At 38.5% G+C, this 12,459-nt stretch overlaps 1 protein-coding gene across 1 annotated transcript in view; it reads right to left on the reverse strand.

Annotated features, from left to right (window-relative positions):
• The window catches only part of NaCP60E (Na channel protein 60E), an 898,928-nt gene that overhangs the window by 59,368 nt on the left and 827,101 nt on the right, over positions 1-12,459 (reverse strand). The window contains exons 21-22 of the mRNA XM_073956139.1: positions 11,101-11,275; positions 3,689-3,985 (exon numbers count right to left, since the gene is read on the reverse strand). Coding sequence (XP_073812240.1) covers positions 3,689-3,985; positions 11,101-11,275 — 472 coding nt within the window. The remainder of the gene's footprint in view (positions 1-3,688; positions 3,986-11,100; positions 11,276-12,459) is intronic.

Below are 12,459 nucleotides of genomic sequence, written 5' to 3' on the forward strand. Positions count from 1 at the left end.
TCAATATGCATCCGAAATGTGCTGAAATTTGGTATTAAGTCTTCCTTGGGAGTATAAAACTTTCCACCTGAAATTTCTCGGTATAGGTCCACATCTTCATATAGCCCCCATAGAACGGCACCCGGCATATAGCCAGTGTATGATATGCGGTCTCAACCCACAACTTTTCCAAATAGACTTCTTACAGGAGTAGAGTGCTATGAGTCCTATTTCTTCGTTCGCTCCTCGATATTTCTTTTCCATGTCAAGCGATTTTCCAGAATTGTGCCGAGGTATTTCGCTTCCGTAGAAAGCTCCAAGGCCACTCCGTCCACAACTGGAGGCTGGAAATCGGAAACTTTGCGTTTCATTGAATATAGTACAAGTTCAGTCTTTCAGCGGGTTTACTCCAAGACCATTGTCATAGGCCCAGCTTGCAAGTGGCACTAAGACACTTTGCAGGAGGCCAGACAGGGTTGGTAAAAATTTGCCACTTATCGTCACTACCACGTCATCAGCGTAGGCCTTCACCTCAGTCTTCAGCCGGTCGAAACACACAAGTATTTCATTTATCACCAGAAGCCATAACAGAGGTGAGAGAACTCCCTTCGATACCAGTTTGACCCGAAAGCACACAACAACTCTGTTGCGGCCAGTGGCTGGCTCTTCAGTGTACAGAAGTTTATATTTTTTTCTGTGTTGCAAGCAGCATAACCTGGAATGCCTGCCCCAAACTCTATTGGTCCGTGGCAGGACGGAGGAAAATACAGGACCAATATGGATCTACTCGGACTGGACTGCCCTGAACCCGCTAATATAAGGGACTACGACAGGCACTTTGTTGCGGCGTGAACTCAGCCCTCAGAGTGTCGTCGTCCTGATCAGAATACGAGACTTCTACGCAGTCACCCCAACAGTATGCGAACACACAACACTCAACATCAGCCGTTGCTGTTCCAATCCCTGAAAATGCCTCTTTTCTCAAATTAATTGCAATGGACTCCGAGGTAAGATCGAGTCGGAAGAATATATGAGTTGGAAGAATATCAAGGTCGCGGCGGTGCAGAAAACCAAGCCCAACAACAACTGCAGCTTGCAGCGTTGTGATGGTTACAACGTATTGAGGAAGTATCGGAGCAGAAATGGAGGTGGCATATTAGCTTTCCTATTGCTCCTATCAGTTCAATACAGACCTATCTCGCTTGAGCCTGCGTCTAATGCCTCGTATATGGAATGTATGGGGATAGCAGTCAGTTGTTGAACTAACGAGATAGAGTTGTTTAACATATACATCCCGCCGATAAATAGATGTACTCCAAGTTATAGGTCCAACATTAGACCGCTTTTAGAATGATATAACCGACTGGTCTTTGGGGACTTTTATGCTTATCATGAGTTGTGGCATTCGGTCTCGGAAAATACCATAGGGTTCTAGCGCTTGCTGAGCAGATTGATAGCGGATAGTGATCTGCCCAACTCTTCTGATGTTCGGGTAACAGAGAGGACGTTCCGAGACTGCTGCTTGCTGTTCATCACTGCTACCTACTGGTCGAATACCCGAAATGAGACCAAATTTCCCAGCAGAGGCGACGAGATTAGCAAATAAGCATAATGAGATTCATCGAGCCAACCCTAATGACCCCAGAGTCAGAGCCATGAGCGGAAGAAATTGCTAAATCATCTGAAGAGTTGCAACATTGGCCATGCGAATGCCATCAGGAACGCTGATGAAATCTCCATGGTAATACTGAAATATAAGTTCTCTACTTGTGGTTAGCCAACCACGTCGTTGCCAAAGTCTGGAATATGAACAGGATGGTCCCGCTACTGAAGCCAGCCAAAGATGCCAGCAATGGTGAATCGTAAAGGCCGATTTGGCTTTTGTTGTTCGTAGCAAAGGCTCTTGAGTCTTTACTCCTCCCCACCACGTCAGAAATAATTATCCAGTTGCCTATCATCAGCATGGGTTCCGTAAGCAGCACATCACGATAACATCGCTGCACGTCATCTTCACAAATATTAGTGGAGGACTCAACTAGAGCAAGCCGTGCGATAGGGCAGTGTTGGTGGTGCTCGATTTATCAAAACCCCTTGATATTGTCAAGCACTCCACGCTCTTTGCGGACATTAAGCGGACTACAGTCCGGCCAAGTTTGAAACATTTGAATATATGTGGATGACAGTCGTACGTTGAGTTCAGGAACAAGAAGTCCAAGCCCCGTAGAGTGAAACAGGAAAGTCCACAAGGGGAGGTGATATCTGTTTAACCTCTCATGTATTCAACCTTCTCCATACGGCATTAAGATCGTAACATATGCGGATAATTGTTCAATCTTGGCGTCAGGTACCTTCCTCGATGTCATTCGTGAAAGGCTGAACTCCTATTTAACAGATTTTACCACCTTTTTACAAGCGAGGAATATGCAAATATCCACCGTTAAATCTACTGGCACTCGGTTCACAATAAGGACTGCAGTGACCCCAGAATTGAAAGTCATGGTCGATGGTAGCAGAATACCGACCACTAACTACCCCAAGATTCTAGAGATTACATTCAATAGAATATTCCCAATGTCCACGTATGCCACAGCAATCTGTGACAAGCTGAGATGTAGGAACAAGGACCTCAAGTCCCTAGCCGGCACCACTTGGTGTGCAGATAGAAAACTTTGTTGTCCACATATAACGCAATATGTCGGTCTATGGTAAGCTATGCGGCGCCAGCGTGGTCAGAGAATATAAGTGCAAAGCGATAGAAGAATATTCAAACCTCTCAGAATGCCGCCATGAGGAAACAAAGATTATTCCAGTGCAGCAACACAATGACAGGCTCTCGTTGCAGTACTTGCTCGGATGTTACTATGAGAGCCATCCTAATCAACATGTGGTGAATGGGAGGTATCTTCATGATCTAGAAAACGAGGTCCATTCACACATATGAAGTCGCAGATGCCATAAACAACTACCGTGGAAATTCGATCCTCTGTGAATGGGGGATGTTCCCCATCTATCGCAGATGAGAAGCGTCAACTGCCACGACAAACCAGAGCAGTTTTGGTTAACTACGCTGTCTAAATTCCTATAGGGCAAGCATTGATGAGATCATGAAAGAAATTTATCTGCCTAGCATGCGGCATAGGCACGAATGACAGAGTGCAGAAAACATGAGCTTCCAAAACATAACATATATCTGATTATTAACTCCGTCAGCAAAATAGCATTTTAAACTGATTTTGCATATTTTTGTATTATTTTTATTTAATATTTTCTTTCAAACACTGTACCCTCCATAAAATAAACTAAACTTAAAAAATATCAATAAACGTGTGTGTGATTTTATTAAAAAGAACTCAGATCAGAACGAGTGATTTTTCTTATAGATATTCGAAATCAAAAGAAAATGTAACATCTATTTCAAAATTTTGTCAAAAACAATTATGTGTGTATTTTACAAACCCATGGTTGAGTTGAACTCTAGAAATATTATGATATTGGAAAATTCCAAAGGGGAATTTTCCCAAAAATTTACATTTAATTTCACTTGAATGCCAGTAAAATAAATAATAATAAAAATCATCATCAAACCTCAATTTATCCTCGTCACGACGTTTGAAAAGTTCTTTTCAATTTTTTCTTTCCAAAAATAAAATTTTGCCAAAAAAAAAATACCTACTTCGTTTACTTTTGTGGAGGACTCCATATGACTTACCTTCTTCTTGAGCATATTGAAATTATCAATGATTACTCCTATGAATAGATTAAGAGTAAAGAATGAACCGCACACAATAAAGATGACAAAATAGATGTAAGCGTAGAGATTTGCTTCACGTTGTGGCTGCAAATCCACACCACGGGCATCGACGGCATCGGCCATCACTTCCATCCAACCTTCAAAGGTGGCCACTTGCAGTAGGGCCAAATAACCCATACCTACATGATCGAAGGTGATTTTTGAATTGATCCAACTGTAGTTTTGTTCAATGCAATCCCATTTGTCATTGACTTCCTATAAAATGAGTTGAGTGTTCAAATTTAATTTAAGAAAATAAGAGAAGAATAGTTATTAAAAAATCTGTACAATTTAAACAAACAATTGTATTTTAGTTGTTAATATTGCGCCGGTTTACACCGGTCTTGTTTCTATTACCGTACACTAGGTGTTGAGTTATATGATTTTTTTTTTATAATATATTGTTTATTACTGGGAAGTCAGGGTAGGGGATTTAAAATCTTTAAACTCTGTTAATATATATTTTTCTGTTTTTTGCTTTTTCTAATAAGTAATTTTATTCCAAATTTTTTGGTCAAAATTTTCTTAAAAGGGTCAACAATTCATAATATTCTTGCAAAGAGAATATTATAAAATTCGCATTATTTGAATTGTTGGGTGTATTTCGGTAGGATTCTAATTGGTGATAGAATTTAATATTCGATTCAATTTAACACTATAAAAATTCCGTAAGACCTCAGCTAATCTCAGGATAATTTGTTACGTAGCACATATTCCAAAAGTAAATTTAGATAAGTCCCAAAATACCCTCAGCCTGTAACCGAACAAAAAATAACAGGAGTGGTGGAGCCGAATGTCATGTGAACAGATCCATTATAATGGAACGTTTTCGCTATTCAAATTTTAATACGATCGCTAAGCTGGATTTAAGTCTTATGTGGGACATGTACCTGAAGGAATACATATTCCACCTATGAAGTTGATATACGTTTGGGAATCTCTCATTTCATAGTTCTCGACCCCACCATTTGTCATAGTCGCCGTATGAGTTTATAGAGCCTTCATTATCCCTGGCAGTATGGACTTGTCTTCGAAAAACATATCGATAAAAATTTCAAAACTAACCTCGAACAGCCTTTAAACTGCACTTAAGCGAAGTCTTTAAACTTTGGTGCGGGAGACACTCGGGGGAGTTGCCCGATATAGTCCATCTTCAAACTTGATTTAAGTACGAGAGAAATATTACGATGTTCAAATATTGAACCAATGTCAGTCACACTTTTCAATAGACATTTAAGTTGCTCATCGAAGGTATTTCAAAGCATTCTGGTCATTATGGCAGGAAGTATGGACTTGCTCTAGAAAAAATAATATCGTTGTAATCAATACCACAAGGATTACCCTCGGTAAAAATTTGAACAATATCTTCGAACACCTCTTAAACTACACGTCTTTATTCGTCCAAGTCGGATACCTAATGAGATTCCTAGGATTTTTAGAGCTTTTAAGCAATTATCGCTATGAATGCCAAAACTATTCTTGAACAGCACATAATCAAAAACTTTTTACCTGTTATAAGGCACGTCCATTTCCGAACTTGATCTACGTTAAGAGAAAACATCATTTTGTACAAAATTAGAACTAAATCGGTTATTCACTTCCTGATTGCAGAGTGAAAAAGTGGCAATTAATCCACTAGCAGCTTATTATAACTTTATTTTAGTTGAGTTTTTAGAACTTTCCGCTTTTATACAGGAAAGTAAAGCGATTTTTACCATTGCAATTAGAGCAAAATGACAACCTGTGGTATAAAATTCAAAACTATTCGAGACTTGGCTTTTAACTGCATTAAAGTGCAAACCATCAGCTCGGGCTCTATATCCCAGTCTTGGACAAACCACAAAGCTGATGGTGTTAGTTGCGTAGGTGTGGCAGGGCAGTTGAAAAGGTTACATTATCTTCAATGGGGAAAAAGACGGAGAGTTCAAATTTTATTTCAGGTTTTTGTTATCTACCTGAATGCTTATAAATCTCAAATAAAAAACACCGTACCCAATTCTTTGGTTCATAAAAGAAGGCTCCCCTAGCCACAATCACCTTTAAAGTGAAGTTTTTCCAAATTGCCTATTATGTGATTCTTGCCTTTTGGCAGACGTAATATAAGTTCCGAATTCATTTTCGAGCAAAAATATTAAAAAACAGTCACTAGGCTTAGGACGTTGTGGCAACTAAAATGGCAGGCGTGTTCTTGGAAGTATGGAATTCAGAAAGTGGTTCCAAAAGTTCCACCGCTGGCCTTTGCCGATTTTTACACGGTGTCATCAATCCTTGCCGTCATGAATTTAGACGGCTGGACCATTCCGAACGTACTACTCCTGTTGGTTGTGGCAGTTGACGTTTTTCAAAAAAAAAAGTTGGGCGGAAAGTAGTTGTTCTTGTCGAGTCCTCGACTAATATGTGTTAAGATTGTGTGCAGTCGTTTTTGTAGCGTTGTTCTGCTTACGGAACCCGTGCTTTGGGCACGATGCGTTTGCTTAGCGATAGTTTGAGAACTTTGGTTGTAATACTCATCTCCCGGCTCACCCTTCTGGTTCAGCATTACCATGGAGATTTCGTCAGGATCCAACTCTTTGGATGAATTAGTATTCCTAATAGTGTTCTTCACTTTGCCACTGCCACTCCCGGGGTTTTCCATAAATTGATTAAAAATAACTTACGCACCTATGCGGATCGTAAAGTCGCCAAACTTGAGTGAGGTACTATATTCCTTCTTCCCACGGTTCGAACGTGTTAAGTCACTTGACCACAATTCACTTAGGTTGCAACTCTGCAATATTGCAACTCTTTGGATAATCTAGCCACTTTTCCCTGTTAACTTACAGTGTGAGCTCTCTGACTCTGGGGTAACAGAGAGGCTTTGCAAAGCTCATTACTCTCATATGCAAATGCCGCAGCTTCTGCTGCAAACTGTTATCTCACTTTGTGTATTTGATCAGCAGATATATGGCGAGCGGCTACAGCAGTGATTATGTCTCGGAATGTCCTTTTTTTGAAACTCGGTCAAATAGCTTTTCCATGATTGATGAAAGTGTGGCATTCAAGGGCGATGAAGTCCATCTGCAAGATGGAGACAATCATAGGGATGGCCCAAGAGAAAGGACGGGTTGTCATGTGACATTATTTGCCAGACCAAGTGACATTATGGTTTTGTCTGGCTAACTATGAAACTCTCCACTAATTCTGGAGGGTTTGTCCCCATTTTTCTCATCTATGAACTGTGAAGTTTCAGAATCCGGAAAAAATTACCCAGGTGTAAGCACCTTCCATTTAAAGTTGTTTCAAGACCACCTTGCACTGTGTGGGGAGGGTATTATTACTTGGTTTTGGCCCAAAATCTTGTATCGCATCGAACTAATATTCGTAGACCCATACCCATATATATACATAAGGAATGTCTCGACGAGTCGACCTGGCCTTCTGTCCATTTCAACCTTGTATTCACGCTACAGGTCACAATTTTGATCGGATCGTTACCAAATTTTGAGTGTTGATGGAGCTCCCGGGGAGGAAGAACGCCATTTTGGTGATGGTCGGATAATATGTAGGTCGGAATGGGCAAAACATAAATCCTCCGTTTCTGTAAGGGGTATTCCAAAAGCCAAAACCTGCTAATTGAAGATTGCATTGATCCAAAATAGGTTGGCGTAGCTGGTCAAACACCAGAGATATTGCAATATTCGGTAATGTATCCGATTTTTCCACTCTTAACCGTGCAAAACATAGTGCTATCAATCTGTACAGCGGTGCTATACCCGTCTGGTCATTATCTGCGACCGAATACCTTAACTCATGGTGAGCATTAAGACCAGTCGTGTATGTCTTTCCGAAGCGGGCTAATGTTGGACCTATACCCTATAGTACTGCTATTAATCAGCGGGATATATACGCTAAGCAACTCTACCTAGGCAGTTCCATTTCATACGTGCGGGCCTTTGGAGACAGGTTCAAGGAAGAGAGGTCGGTTTTGAACACCCTGGTACAATAGAAAAGCTGGGGGACTAACTGTACATCTGGCGGGATCCGTCTTCAGGAAGTACTAACCATCACACTAACTGGAGGTTTTGCTGGGATTATTTTTCTGCACCGCTACGACCATAATATTCTTCCGACTCATGAAGTCCACGATTTCCTTGGCCTTTCCCCAAGCTCCATTACAATTAAATTGCAAAAAATGAAGCATTTTCAGTAATTGGAACAGTAATGACTGGTTTTAAGTACTGCGTTTGCGGTTGCTGTGGGCTGAGCTGCTCGTATTCTGGGGGCTGTGTTCACGCAACATCTATCAACACCTGGAAAAGTCAGAAGCCTCCACTTCCGACATATATTGCATCTCACAAACGCTTGAGTGTGGTGGATGCCGTTGTGACAAACTGAGCATATTCATGTTAGTCCTGGGGAAATTTTTTTAGCTTTGTTGGGGGAGGTACCTGAGTGCAAAGCTTCGACCAAATCGGTTACTCCGTGCTCCGAAGCCAAACAGACGGGCGGCTGGACAAATCTAGATCGACTTCAATTTGTTCGAAACCTATTTGGCCTTAGCATATGTGGGGTCATAAGTCAAAAGGCTGATGTTGTAAACATTTTCGCGTCCTCATCAGTAATATTGACTCTTATTTAGGTTACCTCACGATATAGTTCCTCTTTCTCAATCCACTCCATTTTTATACCCTCCACCATAAGATGGGGGTATATTAAGTTTGTCACTGCGTTTGTAACTACTCGAAATAATCATTGTAGACCCCACAAACTATATATATATATTCTTGATCAGCGTGCAGTACGCGTCATTTTAATATATTTTGAATGTATTAGTCCCATTTGACAACAGAATCGGTTGTAACTTAGTATTTTGTGTTTCCAGAGGCTAATAAATATTTCTTCCATTAAATGTTTATATAGGTCCACGTTTTGATATAGCCCCCATAAGACGATATCTCCCGATTTTCGGTATTTTGAAGTTTTTGGCATCATTATCACACCGAGATGGCTGAAATTTGGTATTTAGTCTTCGTTGGGGGTATAGAACTTTCCCCAGAAATTTATAGGTATAGGTCCACGCCATCATATAGCCCCCATAGAACGATACCTTCCGATTTTCGGTATTTTGAAGGCCGAAATGGCTGAAATTTGTGGTGGAGGGTATAAAAAGTTCGGCCCGACCGAACTTAACGCTTTTCCTACTTGTTTACCCTACACCACTCACGGTGCTCTTGAACCAGTTTTAAATTAAAGGTGCTTACACCTGGGCAGTTTTTGCGGATTCTGAAACTACAATGTTCATAGATGAGAAAAATCAAAAAACAAAAATATCGCCGATGCGCTTTTTAAATAAATCGAGATTTTTTTAGATTTTCACGATTTTGCTTGGTAATCACAACATTTTTAGGTTTATTTTGGGTTTTGGCGATATTGCTTGGAAGTCGCAAGTCCTATCGAAATGGCGTAAAGAAAATGTTTTAGCTGTGAAAATTATCCAGAGGTCTTACCGTTATGATTTGTTCCTAGATTTTACCATTTTTGAGATATAGAATTTCAGGTCACATTTGTTGGGGTTTTTGTTAGGTTTTCACGATTTGTTTGAAAAAGGTAAGTCTTATCGAAATACGACTAGAGAAAATCTTATAGCCGTGAAAATTTTCTACACGATTTGCTTTCGTAATTCTTTCCTAGGTTGTACCATTTTTGAGATATATAAGTTTAAGTTGGGAAATTGCAGTCATGACATTGTTTTATAAGGAGACGATACACTCAATGTCAATAACAGTAAAACCTACGAAAATATTATAAAGGTTAATCTTGTAGAGAATTTTCATAGCTGCAATATTTTCTTTAGTCCCATTTCGATAGAACTAGCGGTTTCCAAACAGAATAGTGAAAACCTAAAAAAATCCCTTAAAATGTCAACAGCAATCGCGATTATTTAAAAAGCGCTCCGGTTTTTTTTTTTTTTTTTTTTTTGATTTTTCTCATCTATGAACATTGTAGTTTCAGAATCCGCAAAAACTTCCCAGGTGTAAGCACCTTCCATTTAAAGTTGTTTCAAGACCACCGTGCACTGTATGGGGAGGGTATTATAAGTTGGTTTTGGCTCAAAATCTTGTATAACATCGAACTAATAGGTATGGGCCTACACCCATATATATACACAAAGGAATGTCTCGACGAGCTGAATAGACCTGGCTATGTGTCCGTCTGCCCATCTAAACCTTGTAATCACGCTACAGGTCACAATTTTGATCGGATCGTTACCAAATTTTGGGTGTTGATGGAACTCCCGGGTCGGATAATATGTAGGTCGGAATGGGCAAAACATAAACCCTCCGCTTCTGTAAGGGGTATTCCAAAAGCCAAAACCTGATAAGTGAAGAAAAGATTGCATTGATACCACCAGATGACACCAGAGATATTGCAATATTCGGTAATGTATCCGATTTTCCATTTTTTTTTTTTTTTTTTTTTTTTGTAATCGCAATTTCGATCGGTTCGTAAAGAAATTTTGGTGGTCGGATAATAGAATGACAAAAAATTATGTGGAGAAAAATTCAAAGTTTTATTCTTATGCGAATATCTCCGGTTCTAGTAAAGGTTTTCCAAAGGAAACCCCGTCAATGCAAGAAGGAAAGATAGTCGGTAATGCATCCCATTTTCTGATTTGAATTGTAATGCCGAATATCCCAGCTTTGCAACGACGCAGTCTAGGGTGCCCTGTTTTTTTATTATTTTGGTTCAGTTAGCCCTAAGTCATTTGGTTTAAGGGTTGCTAATAACTTTAGTATCGCCCTAAAAAATGGTTACCAGTGAAAACCTTATGCACAGGGTAGCGGTGTAGGATATCACATAGTCGACCCCGTCTCGACTATAGCCTTTGCTCACTTGTTTTATTATAACTTCGTTACCCTCCCATCTAGGTGTCAAACAAAATTTTGGTCCTTTGAGCTCCCATTATTATCAATGTTTGTGAACTTCCGCATTATACTTTATTTCTTCTTTGCTACAATACCGCGAACAAACAATATTTCAATAAAAATGACATATGTATAAGCTCATATAACGGGGCATTTTGAAGATTTGAACCGAATTAAGTGTAATGTAACAACTAGTTTCTATTCATAAATCGAATTGGTCTCTTCTTATAATTTTGCTCCTCGATAATACATATAATTTTATTTCGCGATTATACACAAGATTTACAAAATATGCAACCCTTTTCCTCTTTCAACAACACCTGGTGTAGGGTATTTATTTGTTATTGTTTTTAGTCGTAGAAATATTGATTAAAAGAGAATATAGACATAATTTAATTTTCATAATAATTCAAGCATTTAACTAACCGTGACTGGTAAGAGTTCTCCATCGTTATCGACACATTTGAAAAATTTACCACCGAAAAATTGTACACCCATTATAGAAAATATTAACCAAAAAACTAAACAAACTAAAAGTACATTGAAAATTGATGGTATGGCATACATGAGAGCATTTACTACAATTCGCATTCCTTGCCACCTGGAATAGAAATAAAATTTTCATGGTTCGATACAGACAAATTGTGGTTTATGGGTTTCGGTTCAAATTGAGTGTGGAACTCGTTTACAAAAGGATAACGGAAATGGATATAATATGGATAGAGAGAGAGAGAGAGTTAGGCGCAGACACACACACATACTCAATTAAAAGTTAAACAAGGAGAGAATACACAATCTTATTTTTTTTTTGTGGTTTTGATTTGAACTTGAATTTTAAATTTCAAAAATCAAAAAAATAACGTTTGAAACAAACTCACACACATACAAAAATATAGATATTATCAAATTTGTTTAATTACCGATTATCGGAATATAAGAGAGAAAATAACATGCCACAATTGTTGTTGGTTAATTTGTGGAGTGGGGGTTTGGTTAGCCAGGTGGGTGTATGTGAGAAGGTGAACGTATTCGAATGTGTGTGGGTGGTGTTGTCTTTGTGCTTTCAAGGGGGTGGGGGTTAGTTTGTTGATTTATAGGTGATAAGTTTTGTCAAATTTGCCATAGTGTGCGTGCATTTTCATTAGTGAAGAGCGAAATGAAAATTTCAAAATTCAAAACTGTTGGAAATTGTTAAGGAAAACACTTTGAATTTTGAATTTTTCAAAGAAGTGTCAAAAAAGTTTAGCTGTATTTTGTTATTAGTGTGCATGTAACAGATTACAGTTGGTGGTGGATCTGTGAAGGAGGGTAGACTGTGTTGTAAATAAACAAAAATTCTTTCATGGTTTGTTATTGGTAAATCAAAACATGCCAATTTTAACAAATTTTAAAATTATTTATGAAATATTTTTGTAACTTAATTTATTCCCCTGTTCTTTCAAAAGGGGAAAGGAAACGGTTTTATTTTTTTAAATTTATTTTTTGTACATATAAACATATTTTCATTTTAAAAATTACACACATTTGGAAGTTTGGATTTTTCTTGTTCAATGAAACAAACAACACACACGTCAAGGATTACATTTTACAAGGATCACGTTTGTTTGTATGTTCTTTCTTGGATTATTTCTATTCAAAATCCATAAAGAAAACGATATTGTATTAAATACTTCCAAATTCATTTAAGTAGTTAAATTGTAGATTTATTTTACACAAAACATAACTTTTATGTTTGTTTTAGTTTTTTCGTTTATTTTTTGTTCATTGCAAATTTGCCAATTGAAA

The sequence above is a fragment of the Musca autumnalis genome, unplaced genomic scaffold (assembly GCF_047663935.1).
Source record: "Musca autumnalis isolate F117 unplaced genomic scaffold, ASM4766393v1 scaffold_5, whole genome shotgun sequence".
Taxonomy (NCBI): domain Eukaryota; kingdom Metazoa; phylum Arthropoda; class Insecta; order Diptera; family Muscidae; genus Musca; species Musca autumnalis.